Source organism: Coturnix japonica, chromosome 1, assembly GCF_001577835.2.
Source record: "Coturnix japonica isolate 7356 chromosome 1, Coturnix japonica 2.1, whole genome shotgun sequence".
In the NCBI taxonomy this organism is placed as follows: domain Eukaryota; kingdom Metazoa; phylum Chordata; class Aves; order Galliformes; family Phasianidae; genus Coturnix; species Coturnix japonica.
The window spans coordinates 156,274,759-156,299,112 of NC_029516.1; the positions used below are offsets into that span (position 1 = coordinate 156,274,759).

A 24,354-nucleotide genomic window follows, 5' to 3' on the forward strand; every position below is an offset into this window, starting at 1 on the left:
CCATGCAAAGTGGAAATGGCAGTTAACGTTTGCCAGACAGAGAGTTATTAAGAACAGTCCACGTAAAACTTAACATGAATGAAGTCCCTGCAGAGTGTTTTTTGTTGTTGTTTATTACCATATTGGGAAAAACTGAGATCCTCTGCCTATTCATGATTTATGTTCTTTCTGTTCACTATTCTCTGCGTGGCTTTTGTGCTAAACACCATGACTTGGCAGACAGGGATAACATGTCAAGTCACCATGAGGGTAATTTAATGCTGCTGCTGTGGAGAACAGTCAAGTGAATATAGTCTGAAACTGCTGGAGAAATGGGTAAACTAGCCTGGGCAGAGAACGGTATCAATACACTGCTTTCTGTATACAGCAGAACTGCATGGACACGAAGCCTATGTCTACACTGCTAAACAGAGACAAGAACTGTTCAGTGTCCCAAAGTCAAGTGGTACAGATGGCCTCATATTCACACTGCTCCAGAAGACCCCAAGAAGTCTGGCTATGTCCATGCTGCCTAGCAGGGCTTATGCAATACCTCTCCTGTTCACTGCTAGTTTTCTACAAACTCCCTGCTGTAACATGAGTTACAGTGCTTTTGTAGCATGACTTTGAGATAGCAAATGAGGGGAAGCATTGCAGAGTAAAAGCAACTGGGGAAGATGAGAAGACTGTGTATGGTGGCTTGGTGCCTTCTGGGGCTTGTGCCTGTACATTCTGTACCGCTGATCAAATTTAAATTAAACCAAGCCTTAATGCAATTATTTAAGCTGTGTTCCCATATACAGCTACTGTTTCCCGCACACAGAGCTTATCTGGGGATCTTTATCTTTTCAAGGACAAGAAATTTACTGTTTCTAAATTCATTCTGCAGTTTAAACAAACTGCTATATTTAATTTCTTCAACTGACCTCTGGTCTTCTTTCTAGGGCTTCTTTCATCAGTGGGTGAAGTTCTTCTACTAGTTCCCTAAATTAAGAAAAAAGAAAAGGTAAATACAATCCAGTATCCTCTGACAAGCACCGTCTTATTGATTACATATAAACTCACATCTAAATTGCAATACAAGACATAGCATCAAAAATTACAACTTAAGTGACCTATTTGAAACAGAAGTAAAAAACTGAAAATATAAGAAATGGGGAAGTACCTGAAAACAAGGGAATTTGTTCTTCCAAATCCCAATACAAGTGATTCTGTTATTTCTATGCTTTCAAGTCTCATCAAAGGCACTAGCTGCTTTAGTAAGACTCCAACGGACGGAGTTCCAATAGCCTAAAAATATATTAAGAAATGATTAACACTTCATAGCCAAGATGTGAATACTAAGTAAATATGTTAAAGAAGATAGCACTGTCTAAGAATCAATATGTAGTTAAAAATATGTTGAAACGATATTACCATTATGGATACTAATACACAAGCCTGACCTAACATTTACTACACCACAGTCATCACAGTAAGGCCTAGCAAATAGATTTGAGAAATCCCTTTGCCTTCATTCAGATTATAGAAATTTATCAAATTTGTTATTTCATTAAAATATTCCCATAACTGCATTTATAGTGATACTGCTTCTCCCAGGAGCTACTACTTGAAACAATATTTCAGTATTCCTTCATGTACACCAGGCATTCAATCCATACTCAGGAACTTCCCTTAATCTCTTTATAATGCTCTAGATTTACTGGAGTAAAGAAAGGGAACAACAAGCTAAATTTAGCTTTAACCCATGTCATACAAAATGCCTTAAACACATGCTTTGAATATACATCACCCAGAATTCAGAAAAAAAAGTATTGTTTTGAAAATGCCAAAGCTTTTGTCAATTATTTTGTCACCTCACGCTAAACCTAAGTTCTAGCAATTACATGCCTTAACCAGTTTGCATAGATCAAATACTCTCCAAAGTGAAATGTCTTTCATGAGGATGCACTCTCGCCGTCATTATTTTACATGCAGATACCAAATAATTTGCTTGAAGCAAGGTGCATCACCTTATTATCATAGTTCACTGTTCCATCAGGAGTGGTAGCCATGATTTCTGGTGTTGAAGCACGCAAGTGTCCTGGGCTCATAATACTGGGCTTTGCTACTCCAAAACAGAGAATAAGATAGTTTCGCCATAAAGTAACATAGTTGTCTCCACTGCTTGCTGTACTTGTTTTCTTTGCGTTGACGGGAATACTAGAATTTAAAAATGAATTAAATTATTAAAATCATTTCCTAGTCTTAAGTACACAGTATCCTGACATATATTAAAAGGGAATAGAGCATGTTGTGCAGCTGTCACAATATCAGGACATCATATGTGCAAAAATCAATGAAGGTAGAAAACTAGAGCTTTCCACATTACAAGTTACATTATGTAACTCAAAACTGAATGCTTGGGTAGCAAGGGTGCAGGTCTTAGACACCAGTCTTGAAATATGAGACTAACACAGCTTGTATTAAAATCACACAAACCTATAAAAGTGAAAGCTACATGCCACTTACTTTGGATCCACAAGAGGCATTATGAGCTGTAGCCTAGTGAAAGCATAGGGCCAAGCATAGCTGAGAGCTGTAGGACAGTGTTTTGGTAAATTCTCCTGCCTAAGAAAACTGAAGAGGCAGAGAACCCACGGATCTTTAACAGACTGTGCAAATATCCAGACATGGGAAGGACTTTTCACATCGTAATGGCTATTTACTAAGACTGCATTCCATTCCACCAGCCATTGCAAATCCACACTATGTGTTAAAGGGATTGTTGTCTGTGAAGAGAAAAAAAAAAAAATCACAGCCAAATTAATTTATTTCCTGCCATGTTCCCCTCAGCATTTCTATTTACTGTCCAGCTCCATGGTCAATTTCTGTAGGATTTTTTAGATTAACGCTTTTATGCTTCTAGTCATCATAAATGCTTCTAGCTCAGGAGTCTCTTGTATTAGGCTGCAGCCTGTAACAAGTATAGACTGTCCTTATGTTCATCATCTGAACAGCCAGGCAGGGCCTCAGGCCATGATTAAGACACCTTCATGCAATGATGGTCGGATAAACACCAGTGCTTTTAGTAAATATTCTTTGAAATTCAGAAGGGTATTCGAATATTTGTGTATCAGAATCACAGAATGGCTTAAGTTGGAGGGACCTTAAAGATCATCTAGGTCCAAACCTCTGATGTAGGCAGGGTTGCCACCCACTAGCCCAGGCTGCCCAGGGCCCCATCCCACCTGGCCTTAAATGCCTTTAGGGATGGAGTATCCACAACCTCACCGGGCAACCTATTCCAGTGTCTCACCGCCCTCTGAGTAAAAAAATTCTTCCTAATACCAATCTTAAATCTCCCCTCTTACAGTTTAAAGCCATTCCTTCTTGTCCTATCACTATCAAACCATGTAAAAAATCTGTCCCTCTCTGGCTTCAAAGCTCCTTTCAAGTACTGGAAGGCTGCACTGAGGTCTCCCTGGAGCCTCCTAACCTTCAAGCTGAACAAGCCCAGCTCCCTCAACCTTTTTTATCCGAAGACAAGACACCTTATATACAGTGTTGAAGATAAGACTTTCTCAGTGGCTCCTCAAGAAGCAGTACACAGGTGATGCCTGTAATATAATGGAGTTTTGGAACTCCTGGGCAGATGGCTAGAGCTTTAAATCTACACAATTTCTTTAATTTCTAGCAATTGCATTCTTGGTATATCATGTCAGTGTTATGTCAGTGTCTACTAGCAGTAGCAGTAAAGTACTACTTACTGAATCTGAGACAGCCACATGAATAAAACTCTCAAGAATAGAAGAACTTAACTGATCCATTACATCAATCATAGGCTTGTCATCATCCTGTAGAACACAGAGAGCATAAATTAGCTGCTTTCCTTACCGATTTTTTTCCATTCCCATTTTTCTGGTACATGAAATAGACCACCTAAAAATTATGCCACGAATCTAAAATGGCAAAAAAAAAAAAAATCCCCCCAAAAAATACTACCCAAAAACACCTTAGTAGGGAAGGACGCATTTAGTTCTTTCCTCATTAAACTCAGAACCAAGTCCATGCTGCAGTTCTAAATTAAGATAACTTGTTTCTATAGCTCACTGCTTTAAAAGCCCATATCAGAATATCTCATATAACTCCAGACAGCTGGTATCAAAAGACTGAAAAATTAACTTACTGTTTATTACAGCATTCCTTTGCTATGAACACATTTATTTGTGTTCTTAGGCATTTAGATGCTTGCTGAGCTGTGGCCACCAACACACATGATTCTCCATGCTTCTATATCCGTAAAAAAGACTTAAGAGGCCTTTACTATTTAGGCAAAATGTATGTGAATAATCTTACATGTGTCTTATGCAGTGTTTTTTATAAAATGGTATGCCAAAGGAATGAGCTTCATTTCCAATACAAATATGTAATGCTGACAATACAAAAACGATCTGTTCAGCCAAAAAAAAGAGTGTGTTGTACATTCACATCATGTCAAGAGAAAATATTAAGTTGCTGTGCAAGTTTCAGATTGAACAAATTCTTGTACAGGGTAAATGCCCAGCAAACTACAGAAAGGTCTGCCATGTTAACAAACAAAGAAATGGAAAGCTCATATCAGAATATAAACTAAGTGCATATCTGCTGCACTGTAGCAATTGCTAAAAGTAATGGTAATACCACTTTTGATTTTTAGCTTTGTAAAACGCTAACTGCAAGTTCCAGAAAAGGAAAACCATACCTCTGCCTGGCCAAGTGCCAGGAATAAAGCACGGATCTCTCTGAGAATTAAAACAGCTAGTTTACGGGTAGCAACCTGGAAACTACACAGCAGAACCAGCGCAAATCCTTCAACTGCATGTAGTACATTAGAATAGGGGCTTCTTTCGGTCTGTATCCTGTGGCTGGATCCATTTGGTATCAACTGTAGACCGATGCATGGGGGGAAAAAAATGAAGCAATATTGTTTGAAAACTAGATTTCCAATAAATATTCTATTTAACTACAACGCATAAAGAATCAAGATGCCGAGGTCTCGTAAATGCTACATAGGATACAGAAAGCATTCCCTCAAACCACTATGTTTTGCTGTTTTAACATTCATTCGGCTGGACCCCTCTTTATAAACTGCAGTTCAACTCTCTGTTTTATTCCATCCTTTAGTATAAGATGAAGGGGTAAATCACACTGCCAAGATTTTGCAGTTTTCCTGCTTTGGAGAGCAGGGTTCCCAGGTCCTATAATACTGTAGCAGGCAGCGCCATGAAGGGGCATGTGAAACATACCAAAGAGGAACCCACCAATAAGGTAAAGTAGTATTTAATGTAAAGTACAAGAGGCTTTCTCTTTCTCACATTTTTGAACTACTATTACTTGCGAATAATGGTTCTCTGCAAGATAAAGCAGACATCATGCTTGCACAAAAGAGGAAATTTCCAAAGTGATTGGGTAAGGTGATGAGAAGTCTGAAAATCATCTCTCACAATGAAAATATCTATAGGACAATGTAGATAGAAGGAGCAGGAGCTAAGCTGCTCAGTTCCCAGGAATGTCAATAGCATATGAAGACATCAAGCTTTAAGAAACGACTGTATTACCTGATGTTTTTGGATTAACCAAATGAAATGCCTATGGAAAAGGAAGATCCACTTCACTGTTCCCAACATTGCATTCTCACTAGCATTATCAATCAGTTTCAGTCCTGGGAAAATGTTCTTCTGCAACAACTATGTAGACATATTTCACTTGATGTGCTTTTGCTGACATGCTTGCTTCAGTTTGACATGCATTCTCTTCTGTTACTCAACAACAATAACATCTGCTATATTACACAAGGAAATGTCTGTCCTCAAAAGACTGCTGAACTAATTACCTTAAAAAAATCTTACGTGGAGTGAATTCTTCTCAGGTGAGTAAATACAAAACACGTAAAATACAGAAGCACAAGGGAACATCATTTCAGCCTTCAATTAATATAAAAGCTTGGACACAAAACTCTTCATTTCATACCTCTGAAGATCTGGCTTTTGCCTGTTCAGCAGCTTTTCCTGGAGTGTGTATGACAAGCTTCCATTGTGTGAGCAACTGTAGCAGCAACTTTAGTGAAGTGTCAAGAAGGGTATGATGCATATCATTCACTTCACGCAACAGAAAATTAGTAAAACCGAAGAGTACATCCTCCCGCCAGTCAACAAAGTCAACAAGTAGACCCTGAAGAGAATTTTGTGCAATGTGTCGAAGTTCATCATCCATATGGATAGACAACCTGTAAGTAGAAGTAAATCTCAGGTAATGAAGGAGCATTCATTGTGATAATGAGCACGTTTCTCAGTAAATTAACATTGATGGAAAATTCCCAGTGCCAATGTAAATTTCAATGATGCTATCATGTTTTTATTATTACTGATCACAATTAACACCTTTAGACTATTTTCACTGTCATTCTTTCTACAATAATACATGAACATACTTGTAGATCCAAAAGAATTGCCTCACTCCTAAAAGCTATGGCTTTACATTATACTATTCGGCAACGCTGCCTTCTCCCCAAACAAAGAATAGTTTTGCTTTACTCACTTACAGAATTCTGAACCATTTCTACTTCACTAGAACCCCAAAAAGCTCACAGAGTAACACTTGACTTTATAATCTATCTATTTGCTTACTTTCAGTGTAGAAATAGAAGAATTGCAACACTTATGTTGCCTATCACCTAAAAAGCATCTTTAGCCAAGAAGAAAATCCCAGTTATAGAAAGAAATCTTCGAAAGAAATAAAAATGAGCATTTCCATCAAAAACTACGTAAGACAGGGAATTAGGAAAAACAGGCTAAGGACATTCTGTACTTTTAGAAACTCATCTCATACCCTGAAAATCCTTCCAAAAGTTTAGATTTCAGATCCCATTTTCTAGATTTCATTTCCATCTAAATTTGCATTGTGTTGACACTCTTTTTCAACACAAAAAATCTATATACATTGACACAAAATTTAACAAACCACATCTGTTTTTGTACCCTGGCAGAACACAGTAAATTCAGATAATTCTGTCTTGCAATTCCTGGTTCAGTGCTTTTATGATATATTTTGCTTCCTCCCCCAAGAGACCATAATTTTCTGGAGTGTGTCAGCACTCATTTTTGAAGTATTTAATCTATATTTAACAGAACAGCTGAAAATAAGGATGCATTGGAAAGAAAAGGATAGAAATCAAGGGAGAAAAAAAACACCAGCCAAATGGAGGGGAGTCAAATTCCAGTTGGTTAGAATTGTATGACAAGATGCAGCTCAGAATAGTCCACTGTATCTGCATAAGGGACTTTTTAGTTACATAAATGGAAAGCAATTTAACCTCTTGTGAATATGATTCTAAAAATAACTATCACGCTTTAATATCATTCTTTAATAACAGCGTCTTTTTATATGAATTTGGAATCATGGTATGTTGCTGCGCTAGGAAAGGACCATTTCTTTCTCATCTTTGGATTGCCATACACCAAAAAAAATCAAGACCCCTAAGACAGTGATTAAGCCATCCAGAAAATGACTACCACAGTGACATAAATAATGGAAAAGGGGATACAAAAGATGTGCATCTACAAATCCAAGTTACCATGCAATGGCATTGGCCACTATCTAATGAGAATAAATTCAATTGAGCATGAGAATACATCTCTGTACTTCTACCATATGGCAGGTAGCTTGAGGGAGGAAGTAAATGCTTGTTGGTACTTGAGTCTGATAAACTCGAAACCTTGCTTTGAAATTTGCAATGAATGGTTCCAGTGGGCAGTAAAGTGGTAAGACATACAGCATTTACTTGACATCTGCTGTACTGCTTAAATTTTAATGCAGCTGTCCTGGAAGAAAGTCTTGCTGTAGGGTTACAGATTCCTCTCGAAACTGCCAGAAGACACATCTGTTCTGAGGATGAAAAGTTAAAACCAAACAGCGAACAAAAGAACCCATTAACCCTAACATCATTTTATCTTTAGTGAGAAAAAATATTTAAATGCCTACCATACAAACAACAAAACCCTGTACAAAACCACTGCAAAACAGATTTTCAGTTTCTGTTAAAAGATTAAAATATTTCAAAATCTTTTATTCTTGTATTGATTTAGTCTCAAAATGTAATCACCTCAGACTAAGAAAAGAAATAATATTGTAATAAGATTTATGATGTGATAAGAGAACAGTAATGACTTATCTCCTGGAATTACTTTTTCCATAGCTGGAAAAAGTAGTCAATCCAGACCCAAGGGAGGGTATACAGAATGCAGAAGCAGCTCTATTGCTGGGGTAGTCTGCAGACTTACGTTAAGATAAGGACAGGTATTACTTCCTTAGACAGTTTATTTCCTTGTTCGGTGAAGCTGTACTTCTGCAGGCCATTTTCAGTCCACACTATCACAAACAGACCTAATTCTTTCAACCTTTCTGTGTGGCTTACATTTTTTAAATCATTCATTTTCTATTTTCCTCTGGTCAGTCTCTTCTTAACTGCATCACATCAGCCTGGACACAGTTCTTCAAACCAGGCATGTTTGACACTAATTAGAGGAGAACTTTTTAAAGTCTTTTAGACATTTCTATTTATGCCAGGGAATAACATTTGCCTCTTCACAGTAACATCACTTTCTTGTACACAGTTTATGATCCATTGTAACCAAAGATCCTATTCCACAATACTGAGATGCCACCCAGTTCTTTCAACACCATGCCATACGTTGCCTTGACCATGAATTGCCCATTGACTGTTTTCTGATAAAAAAAAATTCCAACATATTACTCATACATTTATGTTTACCTAAATTGTTTCCTTTGCTGTACTTGTAAATCTGATTTAAAACAGCACCAACGGCTTTGAAATGCTTTAGTGTGAGTAGACACAGGAGATAAGAACTTCCCACAGGTTATTACAGAATGGCTGGACATGTAATTGCATCCAAGAGTGTCTCAGTGATGTTGTTTTCAGCTCCTCTTGACATCTCACTTCCTCTCAGAGTCAAGGACTAAGATTACCAAACTGACCTACTGCTTACAATGTCCCAGCATGGTAATTGCCCAAGAAATGCTTACAATGATGACTATAGCTAAAGAATCACGACGATCTTTTCTGCATAAAGTCTGAGGTTTGAACAAGGAGAAAGACAGTGGTTATTTTGACAATTATGAGACGTAAGGAGAGAAGCACTGACTTATGAAGAAATCCACATCAGTCTTCACACTTTCTTAGTTCTACAGACATTATTTTTGAGGTCTGATCTTAACAATCCTCTGTGGTCAAAGAGCAGAATGATTATATGCCTTCGACCACCTTAGTTAAGATCATTAGTGAGGATGAAAGCCGGTTAAAATATTGGATTAAAGGCAAACATGTCCCATTTCATTTTCCTTAATTGAGATTCATGTCATTATCTAATATATCTGTGTAATTTGATACGGTAATGATTTGAAACAACACATAACTGGGTTTAAACACAAGGAAACCAAGCTTGCCATGAAGAACATCACCCTTCACCTTGGCTACAGTTTTGGCTTGTTTAGCTGTCTGCACTCCTCACCGCTAGCAGAATTAATTGATTCATTGCTCTAGTGCATCACTGGGAGTTGGCTGTTCACACAGTACAAAAAAATGCTTTTGCACATAACCCTCCGACTCCCACATCTGCCATTCCTCACAGATATGTGAAAGATTTCAAAAGCAAGAACAAAGTGGAAAATATTGTTTTGCCACAGCTACATGACAGCAATATGTTACAGGCCCTGTGGATTGATTTATTGCCAGACTTACAAGCACATGCTGAAACCTTTGATTTGTATACTAGAACCGAAATGTATCACACAGAGCTTTCTGTACTGGCCAGCACTTGTTATCATAATTATCTGCAGTAAGTCACTGTATTGATGTCCTGAAAAATAACCATAAACATTCTACACTATAAATGTTCTACTATACATACTATATGTTCTACACATAAATGTTCTACACTGCCTTCTTCAGTGAAGTGAAGTATACCTATATAAATTCAATACCTAAATAAATCCAAGCAGGGAGGATAAGAAATTAAAACTTTCTGCCTTATAACAAAATCATTTTTATAAAAATTATTATTATTAATTAATTTAAAAAGTATTTGGAAACATATCACATGCAGAATATTCTGTTTAACCAAATAAGTGGGAATCAGGAACCAAAACTAAATGTTTATTTTCATGTCTTTCTACTGCACAGAAAAAAATTTCCCTCTCTTCTGTTAATCAGCATGCTGTGATGGTTAAAAAAAGGTAACAAATAGTCAGTATCTTGTAACCTAGATACTGAGGATAAAGAGCTCTAGATGATGTATTTATTCTTTTAGAAAATTAAGTCTATAATGTAAACACAATGGCTATAAAATAATGCTAGAACTTCTGTGTCTTTTCCGTTAACAGAAGACTACTTTTGATACGGATATGGCTTTGTCTAAGCAAGTACTACACACTCTGTGGCTCAGTTTTCTGTTCTGTTCCCCTTCAGCAGTTGTTTAATGATTGAACAGCTTACCTTGCCAGCAAGTCGATCAACTCAAGTTTTGACATTCCATCAGGAAGCAATCGAGGAATAGCAGCAACACAAGTTCGGAACAGATCAATTTTTGGTTTTCTCTCACCACTGGAAATTTGAAACAGAATTTTAACTGCACAAGTACTGGTGTTAAAGGATCCATCTACAGTTTTGCAAAGATGGGATGAACAACAATGGAGCACCAGAGTCCACATGAGAATATCAGGACAGAAACAAAAGCGTTAACAGTGAAACAAGGAAACTGCTCTTGTATAAAAAATCTTGATTTTGACATTTTTCATTCACAATACTTATACAAAGTACTTCCACAGTACTTGAAAAGTACACTATCATTGACTTACTGCTTTTCTCTAGCAGATACATCAAGATAGAGTTACAACATAGGAAAACTCCTCCATCAAGATCGGCTTTTGCATGATGCAAGCAGTGAGGAAAAGCTGGGGATGTTCCCCACCCCAGTGCAGCTACAGTCCGTCAACTGAATAAAGTAAATAGTGAATATGTAAGAAGGCCAAATAAGAGCAGAGACAGACCATTGCCCTCAAGAGGGCATGAACCTACGGAAACCCTGCTGCATCCATAATTAGTCTGAGAGATAACTGCTCTTTAGGGCAGGTAGGGCCAGAGAGTTTCTGTTGATCTCTAGCAGAGATAGCAGTTATGTAGCAATCATTATCAGCTAAAACATGTTACAGTAGCCCCAAGGCTGCTCTAATCTCTGAAATGGCTTAACTGTTCCTGAACTGCCTGAGAAAGTGGTTCTGTTTAAAGTTCAGTATGAACCAGAAACTAGGTTGAAAGTCCTTAATTTTTCCAAAAGTAGCTGAAGTTTCAACTGCTGATAATTTTCAGGGCAGATGCCATCCTGACTTCTTTCCCATCAGTTTTTGGAAGAACAAAGATTAAAGTTCTTGTGACAGACCCCAGAATATTCTTCATGTTCTTTTTTTATCTTGCTGATCAATTACTTGGCTATACAGGATAAATGAAGTAGCTAGAGCATGATAGTATTTTAAAATATACAGATTTTCCCACAATACTATTCACTATTAACCTTCAATATGAGGATGTTGCATTTGGATAGCTAACTTTTGAGTTCAGCCCCAGAGAAAGCCTGAAGATGACGTTATCCCACAAACCTAAAACAAGACTTACAGATTATCTCTGATCATTTACTGGAATAATAGGTACAGAACAGGCATAAAGTGACATTAGGCTTACTTAAGGATTAAAGACAGTTTTGTAGCGTCACTTAAATACCATTCTTTCTCTTAACACTCCTTTATGCCTACCAGCTTGGATATGTATTATCTTAACAAAATGGTATGGTAATACGTCTTCAATAGATAAATTTAAATTGTACAATTTGGAGAAATAGTTTTCACAATGAATTATCTCAGTTTTATGCTACCTGTATCACATATCCAACAGACACAACTTGAAAGCAGGTGTCAGCAACTGACTTGAGAAACTGTGAAACACAACTCCCTTTTTGACAATTTGGTTATAAAGAAGTCCCTTTGAAGTACTGCCACTGATGTAAACAGAGGTTACACTAATCATTACTGCAAAATACTGAATTATAGTTTTTAAAAAACAAAAGTGCTATCAGAAATTTTATCTGCACAAAAACAAATTTCTTGTCGACATGAAGTGGAAAGTGAACTTTGCAGTTTCATTATTATCAGTCCCTAGTGACTGTAAACAGTTTGTGCAGTTAAAGCTGAGGCATGTAAAATAATAGTCTGAGGGGAAACTGTTATGAGGGCAAGTGAGTAATTATTTATAAATATAAAATCTGTGGGTGTTCTGCAGCTTATCAGCCGCTCAGAAGTCAAGCAGGAGAAGATCCAAGTTTGAGGCTCAAGTTCCCATCTTATCTGAGCTACCAGGCACAGCACGCAAAGCGCCTGGCAAGAAGGCTCTGACAGGGCTCTGCGCTCATCTCTGGCTGGTTCAGGATCCAGCAGGATGAGCTCTGGATGAAGACACTGACAGCTGTCCTCAGCTGGAAGTCTGATTTCACACCAGCAGTAGGGCTTTTTAGGTAGGTACAGTCAGCAAAAACATGTTTATATGTTAAACTTATTCTGACTAAATACTGGAAATTAATTATAACCAGTAATGAAATTCATATCCCACTGCAGGGTGAATAGAAAACTCAGTTTATAGTGTTGTACCTATGTATTAAAGCCCATAAGAACTCAACTACTTAATTCTGGAGAACTGCAAAATTCTGTGGATACAATGAAGAGCAATTACATATCAACAATACATTGGCTTTTTCAGCTATCGTGCATAGCACAGTTTTTAAAAGGGTTATGTTAAAAGTTGATAGCTAATTAAGTTGTGCAGGAGTTGACATGAGTTTAGGTTAAGGCTGCTAACAAAACACCTCAGATATTTCTGTTTTCCATAGAAGAACAAGAAAAAAAATGTGATATAATGTGTTTTTCCATTCTCTTGCATATATTAATTAAATTAAGTTCCATCTGGATATAAGGCTATTCTGGTTACAGTACAGAAATGCAGCATCTTACATGGCCAGATACAGACCCCCAGCCTTTCTAACTTTATGTCTCTGGCAAAGGTAGCTACCAAACTAAAAGTCTTCCTGAATCTTAAACTCACAAGTCTAATTATTCAGTGATTCTAATAATAAACAGCACTTCAATGATGCTGAGAAACCGCAGAAAGGAAATTTACAGCTAAGATAAAGTACACTTCTCATCTAAGGGCTCACTGTTCTACTAATTAACTTCTGGAAATAAAATGTGAGATTAAAAATTCATTTTTTCCTCCCCTTCAAACACTTGGACACCCAACATTAATATGAAAACTGACTGCAAGTACTGAGCAATAGAGTACTGTAAGAAAAATTGTGCTGTAAGAGAAATACGAAATATTACCAGATAGTAATGTTGGCATTTAATATAAATAAACTGAGACAAAGCTAAAGACACAAAGAGTTTAAAATCTCATCGTGATCATCACAGCAACAAGCAAGGGCAAAGCAAAGGCATTAAAACATAGAGATTATATCAGCTGTAAATTGGTGGTTGAGTTTGGCCCATCATCCATCACACTAAAAGTCCACCTCACTATAATTCTCTCCTGGAAACTTCCCTCGTTATTCAGTTCAGATGAGAATGCCAAGAGCCGCTGATGGAGGCTGGCTGAGGTGCACACTGGATTGATTCCAGTCCAGTGGAATACTACTTACATTCAAGACTGTTATGAAAAGGTGACTTGGGCTTTTACAGAATAATATATTTTGACTACAGGTATGCACAGTAATGAGAATTTTGAATGACCACTTGGTATTAATGTAGATTTACATATAGATATTTTTTCATTTATTTTGAACTTCAGCGATGTAAAGATACTTTAAAACTGTTCTATGCATAGTTGGTAGGATTTCTATGGACTTTGAAAATTCTTCCATCTGAACATTCTTAAGACACATACAGAGATTTTGGCTGTATTGACAGTGTCAGTTCAACTCCAAACACTATAACACGCAGAGAAGCACGCTTAACTTGTCATAAAACAGTTTTTCAGTGTATATAAGCTAAATGTTCTGGTTTCTTGCTGACACTCTGATGATTCAAGATAGACAGTGCAAAAGTTCTAAAATTGCACCTCAGTATTTAATGGGATTTATTGTTCTTTAACACTCACGTGATCATGTCTTCTGGTTCTTTGTTAAGCATCTGTATGTTGGTTAGCATCATGCACCGCCCCACTTCCTTGTCAAGATGTCTGAGGATGTTGTCCACTGCTTTTCTTACTTGAGAGTAATACAATGACATACCTGCAATAATATGCATTTTGTATAATTTGTGATATTTGTAGATGTGTATATTTTGAAAAAGAAATATGCTCATCCAAGCTGTGTTGCATGAGTTAAGAGCAATGTTTTACACATGATACAGCATACTCCATTAGCACAGATACCTTAACTCAGAGATGGAAGATGTTACCATCTCAAAAAACTACTGTACATAAAAATAGCCCATATGATATAAATACATATTTGCCAGTGGAGTAACTGAAAAGCACTTGGTCAAATATATGTGTGTACACAGACAAATAGAACTGCACAGTTTGCCAAGCTATATATTTTGTGACCTTCCACAACAGAGGTAAAAGATCTGATCTAGTAGCAAGATTTAGAAATGACAAGCATAAGGAAAAAAGGAATCTGAATAAGCTCTCCTCAAACTAGAAATAAGTGTCATGCTATTTTACGTGAAATACAATATTAGTCACACAGCTTTAAAGGAGTTTATGAAAATCAAATACTTCAGAAATAAAACTTCAATGCTCTCTTCATCCATATTAATCAAATGCTAAAATTCTAATTTTCTTAATCAAATTTAAGTTTATTAACACCAAGCAATGGTGTCTAGCAACGGTACAGTACATTTTTGTCACTGGTGTAGAAATATGTAGACTCTGTTTCATTCACATAGATTTGGGGACTTAATGGAGTACTATGATGAGTAGCCAAACTTCCTTTTCTACTAGTAAATCAGACGCATTCAGCACAGGATATACAAGAGTTTCCTTTGGCATGGGATTCTCCACAGTGACTACACTAGAAGCCCAGGACACTTTCAACCTGGGAGTTCAGTTCAGCTTTGTTTTACATTTAAAAGTTCCTGCTGTTCTTAAAGGTTTTCCTCGGTGATATACACATGGCAATTAAAACAGGAATACACAAATAAAATCTTTGCTGGACTTTAAAGCTGGTGCATGTTCAAAGCCCTGGCATCGTCTCTATTAGGATGATTACCCATGAATAAACACAGCTAGAAGTAAAAGAGCTAAGTCTTAAAAAACAGAGTGTTTCTGTCTTAGATACCATCTAGGTATGTAAGAGTTTTTCTTGAAAACAATTTTGCATAATAAAACAAAATTAAAAAAACACTCTATAGTTATCAAACTAAATCACATATCAGAACAGAAATATTCACAATAATGATATCAACTGGATTCTTAACGCTATTAAACTATTCTAGAGACCTTTTCACATTGATTCATGCGCAGCTTCAATACTGACCTATCATTTTTGCTTCCTCCTCTGTAAGAGTTTTGCTCAAATATGTCTTCTTCACTCTGAGAGTATTTCCAGAGGGAAGGACAGCTCCAGTCACTGGCATTGGTGGTTCACCATCTTTTTGCTGCAGACTATCAGCAATTACCAAGAAAGCTCTCAGACCAATATTCATTCTCTGTAAAGTTCCAAAGATGAATGAATATCACAATCAAACAATCATATTCTTAAACCACTTTGAAATTCTGTTACACAGTTGTACTTTTTTCAGTATTCCAGTCACATCAACTAGCCTGACATATGTCGTACAAAATAGACATAAAATTAACTATGAATTTGTAGCTTTACTTTGAGAGGTTGCTCTTCCCTCTCAAAACTTCAGTTCTTCTCATCTGTACACTACAATTTTATCTTCAAGATAAAAAATATGGATTTGAACCTGGAGTTTAATAATGCATCCTAACTGGACCTAGAGTTAAGCACAAATGGCCTAAATGGTCATTATGAACGAAAATTAATAACTGTCTAAAAAGGGCACAAGATGGACCTTACTATGTGAAAAGTTTGGCATGGAGCTCAGCACCAAAACATCAGGAAGATGAAGCTAAGTGAAGTGAATGTCTCCAGGGAGTAGAGAGGAAAACCTGGAGTCTTTATACTGCATTGATTAAAACACTAGAATGCTTTTCATTTCTGAGAAATGTATTCCAAAAACTTAGAAGTCCTCATGTCAGTCTTCCAGAAATGCATTCAAACAGACATAGGCAGTTTCTTAAAACACAAAAGTCTGCGTACAACAAAAATCAGCCAATTATTTCATTGTCTTTGGACTTAAATTGTTGCTGATGAACAGCAACATTTCAGACGTTGAGATCTCATGTCTATGTCCCTCTGATACACAGATGTCTTGATGCAAAGAAATAGTATGTCTATTCCCCATAAGCTCTGCCTCATGCAGTGCCCATGTGCAATGAACAATATCTGCAGCACAGCAGTGCTCAGACTACCGCAGAAGAGTCTGATGCCAAGCTTGGCAGGGTCTGCCTGCTCAGGAGCTCAACTTGATTTTTCTGTAGACCACTGAATAAAGATGAAAGCTGTGCTGTAAGTAGAGCTTTCATGTTTTTACTGGTTTTGAGAGTAGAAAGCTTAACACACATTTCAAAATACCTGTTTTAGAATCAAATTGGATTTCTGCACACAGCTTATTTTATTTTAACATTTTAGTGAATAGATATGACTGTGAAACAGTACAGGATTAGGATCATAGAATCACTGCATTCTCAAATGGTTTGGGCTGGAAGGAAACTTAAAGGCCATCTAGCTACAACTCCCGGCTGTGGGCAGGGCAATTTCCAGATATTGCTTGGGAAGTGGACAATGGCAAAAGCATGCTTTGAATGTAAACATTATAATACACATGTGCTAAAAAAATAAATGCAGATGCATGTCGTACCTCAGGGTTGAGACTGAACGCTTTTGCGGGTTTTCCAACACTAAGAAGATCAAATATTATTTCTTTCATTGCAAAATCTAAACGTTCCTAAAATAGAAAAATATTGCAAATTGTTAAACTTCTCACTTCTGCTACTTATTTCAAGGCAACAGAATCTTGAGAACTAGTTTATTCAGGATTTATTTAAATGTTCAGAAAAACAGATTTTTAGGAGTACGCTGAACACATCATCAGATCTAAGCTTTCATCACTGCTGTATGTTGACAAACGACAAAATCCTGCCTGCCTAATTTATAGCATTTGCATACAAAATGAGCCATTTTGGAAATAAGGCTTTTAATTATTTCATTTAAACCGCAGTAATTATGGCACTAACATAGTATTTTATATAAAAGCAGATTATTCACAGATGGCATAGTTCAGGGAAGATTTTAAGCATCTGTTGTATTCACTTCTATACAGAGACTTTAAGCATGTGCTTAAGTGCTTTGCTCAATGTGAATGTTTTTCATTTAAGTAATGAAAGAGAAGAAACTGAATGTTAGTGTATTTTAGCAATTCCCATTTGAACTGATGGAAACAGGATGTGTTAGCTATGTACTTAATCTGCTTTTTCTCCAGCTTACCTTCTTCAAAGCAGAGCAACTTATTTGTAAAGTTTGGTAGGACTTATTCAGTATCAGCACAAATTACAATTTATTATTTCAAATTCTATCAACAGTCAGAGGTGGTCAATTAATGCATTTTCTGACTAGCTGGCAATTTCTAAAACTGATAAGAAATACACTGAGCTGAAATGAAAACGATTTCATCTATTTTCAGCGGAACAAAGGTAACAAAAAACTTGCTTCAAAGAAGACTGTCTCGGGTCCATCTATGAGGATTGCTCCAAATGTAATTGCTCCTATCTTATTATGTTAGTCTGCCACATCAGAAGTGGGTGTTAGTGATATGGCAATAGAGGTTGAACCTTTCTATCAAGATTCCATTACATGTTGTTGCTGTGTGACAGATGGCAGCAGAGGGGCAGTCTGATAAAATGGCAACTGACATGGATGTGCATATGAAGGAAATGTGTGTCACTGAATTCCTCCATGCACAAAAAATGGTACCCTTTGACATTCATCAATACTTGCTAAACTTTTATGGAGACCAAATAGTCAATGTGAGCACAATAAGGCAGTGGCTGGTGTATTTCAGCTGAGGCAACATTGGGTCACCTCCACTAGTGAAGATTGTTACAAGGATGGTATTCAGATTCTTGTTCATTTCAGGTGAAAACTTATGCATAATGATTGTGACTATGCTGAAAAAGTTTTTTGTTGTGAAGAATTTGCTCTGTCAAACGCTGTTATTATGCTCTCTGTATCTGTTGTAGTTTCCACAGAAATAAATAGAAGGTATTACTTCTGGAGTGACCTACACATAATATCATCATTACCTGAATGAATGATATTAATAATGGTACTGCAAAAAATTCAGAAAATAGAAATTTCTTTATTTGTAATTGCAAAAGCAAGTTATTCGTTACTTGGAAACGTACACACATGAATCTCCCATACCTGTGCAATGAACTGTATTATCTTCACAAAGATATTTAGAGGCATGTCTCTTGGCACAACACCCCGGGACCCTTTGGGGAAAAGTGTTGTGACAATTGTAATAAGTCGACTGTAAAAGAAAGAAAAAAGCATTAGACAGTTCTAGTCCTTGCACACCTTCAATTGTCATGAAATCTAACTTGTAAATCCAACACCATTTAGAAAGTTAAGAAAGTATTTTTTTATGTGAAAAAGTAATGGCATAATTTGTTATGATCTTTTGCTATAAAATTCAGTGCAATTATTTTATTTCACTGCTATATTATGACTAATAATAAACTATTTCAGTTTATTTTCACAAGATGGGCAAATAATTCACAGGGACACAAAAAGGAGAATTTTATTGTGCACTTTTCAGTGTTTTTTGTTCGTTTCATTGTTTGTTTGTTTTAACAGCATGAAAAGGTTTAAGTCAAAAGAATTCAGGAGAACTGTAGCAGCTCTTCATTGGCAATATCTGCTCTTCAAGTCCTGATTATCATAACAAACACAGTGCCTCACCTTTGGGTAGCTGTATTGCTTTCACATTTTATTCTAATAACATAAACCCACAACAACCTATACAAAGATTCCAGTGCAACTCGGGACATTTTAGGATCTTTATTCTAGGAAAAATATAAAGTTCAGACACAAACTAGAGAGGAAGTTCTGCATTTAGTGGACGCCATGATTCAGAGTTTTTACAGCAATGTCACAAAAAGATACAGCCCCACAGTTGCCCAGTACCCTCATCCCTTTAGCTGGAGGATATTTGTGCATTTGATCTACCTCTCCCAGTGTTACATAAGCTGTCAGAAAAGCAAAATATCAAGTTAGTGTGAATTAAATACAGATTACAATTTAAAATATCAACTTGAAAACCAACTCCACATGACTCTGAAAACACTGTCCTCATTTGATTCTATCAGCACAAAAGGTGTTGTCCTTTGATGGAGACCTCCTATGAAGGACATAGCAGATATTTTAATAAGAGAAAAACCAAAAATCTTTGAATTCTTAGGGTGGCCTAGATAGTGTTGCACCTGGAATGAATGAGATTTCACTAGATTATCTGTCTGGATTGCTATTTATTTTTGGAAACTTTTGAACTAGTATATGATTTCTGATTGGTGATATGCTGTTTTCCATTTCAACATCCAGTCAACCGAGATCCCTCCAACCATGTACCTCCAGGCTGAGAGAGTGATTATATATTCTACCTGTGCCTTCTGCAGAGGTCTCCAAACCACTGGTTCAGCAAGTGGCAGGAAAGAGGTCCTTCATTTCAGCTAACCGTGTCACTACTTAGCTAGGGTTGAGACCATCCTTTCATTTGGATCCACTTTAAGTGCAGAAAGGCACACTAGTTATTGTGGAAGTAATAGGTTTGAGAATAGCTTTGTGAAAAAAGCAAGTTAATATTGGGCCATCTTTGGTTAGTCACTCAAGCTGCTTTCAGCAACAACACTGCCTGTGTCACAGCTGTTTGACTTGGGCTTCATTTAAGTAAGAAAAACAGGAGAAAACTGAACTAGGCAGAAGTGTTAGTTATCGACAAAATCTGTATAGCTAACTATGTACTGTCAGTGGGTAAAACCATGTATGGATCAGCTAATGGCAATAATCCAGTATGATAACCTAAAATGGATTTGCAACATATCAAGATACTGAATATTAGTTAAGTTTTAATATGGTCATTAAAAACAGAAGATACTAACCTTGAGATTGGACAGGCAGTTGTTGAGGAAAATATGCCATCTGTTTAAAAAGAACTGCTTCTGACTGACACAAAGTAGGCATGTTACCAAAGGGTACAAAGCCTAAACAGGAAATGGATGGTGATACCATATTATTCACACGTCTACAAAATACAGAAATGATTTAAAAGAGCTACTGCAAGTTTAAGAGTTATAACTCTATTATTTAGAACTCTAAAATCCTGTAATACATAACATAAATTACCCATATCTTGGTTTCACCTAATTTCTTCAACAAATGGCAAATGTATGTCAATTTTTTTCTTTTATAATCTTTATGTCTGATGTCCATATGCCAGAAGATAACTTTTCTCAAAGAAGATTTTCTTACAATTAATGTTAAGACAATAATAGTTGAGTACTTGGCAGGATCACAGAGCTCATACACAAACCAAGGTTGTTAAACTCATCCTAACTCAGAGCCCTCGGATGGAAGATACACAAACAATCTCCTGGAGTTTCCCAGTTCCCTCTGTTTACTATCAAGAGAACCTCAGCTAGTTCAGACAAGACACTTTCAGACAGAAAATGAGGTCCCCACCCTGCCTGTTCAGTCAATGAACTGATTCACAAAACCCTGATCTCAGAAAGGAAGGTCCTCCTCAGACTCCAAAGGGCGCATTTTCTTCCTGATGTCTGAAAATATGCACTGCAGCTATTTCTGCCCACTGTTTGCTTCTCCCCTCCTCCTCACAATGTTTGTACTTCTAATCACACCCTCCCAAGAATCCAGTCTATTTTCTCACTTTTAACTATGTAGCTCCCGGCGTGGTATGTGTAGACAAGCAATCAAATGCTAAGCCCCAGCTGTGCAATCCTTTCTCAAGCATGTACTATTGACTTTGGCAAGTACAGCCACCAGTTTGGGGAACTTCTATTTTGTGTGAAAACTGTACAGCAAAGCCCTTGCCCTGCTGCAGTTTTGACAAGGTTTTATTAACTTGGCAGAGTGGAGTAGCACCACACAAACACAAGCAGAGAGAAATCAGAAATTTGTCCCAAGCCTCCTAGTAATTCAAATAGAACCAGAACTCCATCCTGGAGAATGCTCAGACCATTCCCTACCACCGGTGTAACTGATGCAGACAGCGCAATGGTGGCAGGAAGCAGCAGCACACTCCTGCAGTTCTCTAGATTCGCTAGCACTGGTGAGCAGCAGTTGTGGAAAGACCTGGAAACAGGTCAGTGTTTGGGATGTTCCCCCAGAACAAGAAAGAAAGGACTAACGGCAACTTTCCTTACTTAAAAGGCCCCGGGTTTCAAAATGGATTAGCTAACACCACAGCGCTGACGTGCGCTGACCCAGTTGGAGAGACAAACTGCTTAAGGCAGCCAGCGTCAAACTGACTCAGATCTTCATTTAATTCAGATCAACTCACGCTTCCAAAAATACACTGCAGCGCCACTGTTCATCTCACAAGAAAAAAATGAAATAGAGAGCTGCACAGTAGCCAAGTTACGGATTTAAAAGGGCATGTGTTATACATATTTTCATTCTTACAACATATTATTTAAGCCCCTTGAAAGAGTTGTTCCCACATGTCTCACTTGACAAGAAATGAACTCTACTCTTTCTTTTCTCCTCTTAATGCTTACACATAGAAAGTATGAGGAAACCTAACGATTTAGTAGTCAGAGCCCCAGAAGCTGAAAACACCTGCCTGATTCAGAGTGATTAAGATCATATTCTATGTAACATAAATGGTTGTTGTTTGTTGTTGTTGTTTTTGGTTTGTTTTTTTGTTGTTTTTTTTTTTGCAGAAACAATAGCCTACCCTGTATGAGATATTAAACAGAGAAAAAGTTCTGTGAATTTCCAAAGAGCCCTGTTAAAGGTATTTTTCTGACAGTGAATTTTAGCCTCTGCTTCTCGAAGTTACTAACCAATGAGTGCTTCTTTCGTGAAGAAAGTTCAAGTGTTGTATCATACAAGCTTTCAACAAAGTTCCTCAGACAGGGGACATTCACTTCATTTTTAACAGCCTGAAAGAAAATGCCATGTTAATTAAATACTATTTCTCAAGATGATTTTATCAAATTTAAAGAAATTATGCAAACAACCCCCAGAGTAAAACTCACAGCAGCTACGGGGACAAGAATTTCAACAAACAGTCCTGCCAGTGCGTGCTTGATATCTTTGTCTTTTACTTCAAGGAAATAATGTGCACATTCCTGAAAGAAAACAAGAAACATAAATTTTGTATCAGCTGGAATAAAGGCATCCAAATGTTTGCTTAATGCACATCAAGAAAACAGTCTAGCCAAGCATGCAGAAAATACTTGCACTGTGTGATAAGTTCTAAATTTGCATTCTGCTGCAAGTACAAAGCAGAAGGCAAATCAAGACCAAGGATCTCTTGCTCCAACCGTTATAATCCAGAAACTCTCTCCTTACTCCTGATTTTCTGGTTAGTGTTTTGGGGATGGAAAGGGAGCTCTGTATGTGTGGTTCTCAGACTGGATGGGGACAGGATACCCTATAGAGGAAGGAGCATGAAGGTGTGGTGAAAGGTAACAAGGTAACAGTCCATCAGAGGGAAATTCCATCCAGTTTTTGCCCCATTTCTTTCTCTTCCTTTGTGGTTTTCTACATCAAACTACCACTCCTCTTTGGGAACTATGTCAAGGGTGAAAAAATCACATTGGAGGCAGTGAGCAGCTAGGCAGGGACACAGGGCAAGGGATGGCTGTGAGATGCCAGTATGTGAGGTCGTGGTTCTACTCTTTTTGTTGGAGAAAAACTCTCTTTGTTGGAGGACAGTATGTATGACATGAGTATATGACTCATGACAATCTGGAATGAAATGATATATTCCTGAGTTAGGTGACCAGAGAACTGAGAGTTATGTGTGGAAAAATCCCTTGAAGTATCACAACAGGAAAGGTTACAGGGGTCTGCTCTCTAAGTTCTGAGAACCGCAGCTCTATACTTCAGAATTTTACCTGCATAAACTGAAGAGAAGCTTCAAAGTCCTCCACAGGATACATCTTAATTCGGAAGAATTTCATTCCCATTATGAGACTGATAATGCTTTGAACTACATACGGGCTTTGTTCTTTATGCCGTAGCTCTTTTAATTCTGCCATGAATTTCTTCTTTACAGCAGGAAATCTAGGAATTCATATTGGTTAGTCACAAAACAGTACACATTCATGTTTGAAATGTATTGTAAGACATATTAATGGGGAAAAACTGACAGTAGATTCACATCTGGTTGTAAAATATATCAATCAGTTGGTGAAAAGATTTCTTTCAGTTCAGCTTTCTTTTGCTTCTGACAAACTCAGAAAAAAAAAGTCTTTGTGCATAACTACATCTTCCCAATTATTTTCCACTTGTGCTTCTTTTTAATATTTGAGCTAATGATATCATTAAAATAGCCCTATCACACGTCACTCAAAAATTCAAGTTGAAAGATCATGAAAAGTACATGCAAAAGACAAGGCTCAACTGATAACCAAGAAAATATGCAGATACGCCATTTTTGCCTTTGCTTTTTTTTTTTGATAGTCATTACAGTAACACTACAGCTTGGTATAGAGGGCAGGGGTGGTAACCATTTTTTATCTCCCTCATGAGTCTGCTTCTCTATCCATAAGAATAATCTACAGGATTAAGAAGAAGCTTCATTAAATTAAAGACTGAAATAACTGCAGAAAGACTTGAAAATATCGCTAAAATATTGCAGCCATTTTAAGGTTTGCTCAGCTAGAGAAAAAAAACAGCTTATAGAAAAAAGACTATTTGAAATAGTTCTCTTCAGCCCTTTGGGGTGAGATAAGGAAAATACTTTTGCTGTGGTCTAGTTGAATTTATTTAGGATCACTGGAATAGCCAACGGATACAGGAAGTCTCTGATTTTCTGGATGTTATGCTCTAAACCACCTGGATGAACAGAGGACCATTGAGATGAAATGATTTATTGTGCACTATCTTTAAAGAACTTGAGCAAATCAGAATATTTGCATAC

General features: G+C 37.1%; 1 protein-coding gene across 5 annotated transcripts in view; it reads right to left on the bottom strand.

Annotated features, from left to right (window-relative positions):
* The window catches only part of FRY (FRY microtubule binding protein), a 164,521-nt gene that overhangs the window by 72,001 nt on the left and 68,166 nt on the right, over positions 1–24,354 (bottom strand). For 3 of the 5 annotated variants that reach the window (XM_015852019.2, XM_015852020.2, XM_015852018.2), the window contains exons 1-13: positions 19,149–19,256; positions 18,609–18,717; positions 17,047–17,133; positions 15,597–15,768; positions 14,213–14,345; positions 10,511–10,618; positions 5,971–6,226; positions 4,703–4,885; positions 3,729–3,815; positions 2,491–2,750; positions 1,992–2,181; positions 1,145–1,269; positions 906–963 (exon numbers count right to left, since the gene is read on the bottom strand). In XM_015852019.2, coding sequence (XP_015707505.1) covers positions 906–963; positions 1,145–1,269; positions 1,992–2,181; positions 2,491–2,750; positions 3,729–3,815; positions 4,703–4,885; positions 5,971–6,226; positions 10,511–10,618; positions 14,213–14,345; positions 15,597–15,768; positions 17,047–17,133; positions 18,609–18,717; positions 19,149–19,237 — 1,857 coding nt within the window. In that variant the 5' untranslated portion in view covers positions 19,238–19,256. Of the gene's footprint in view, positions 1–905; positions 964–1,144; positions 1,270–1,991; positions 2,182–2,490; positions 2,751–3,728; positions 3,816–4,702; positions 4,886–5,970; positions 6,227–10,510; positions 10,619–14,212; positions 14,346–15,596; positions 15,769–17,046; positions 17,134–18,608; positions 18,718–19,148; positions 19,257–20,344; positions 20,447–22,267; positions 22,367–22,462; positions 22,556–23,326; positions 23,496–24,354 lie in introns of those variants that run through there. The other 2 variants (XM_032442142.1, XM_015852021.2) reach the window with 1 other exon arrangement.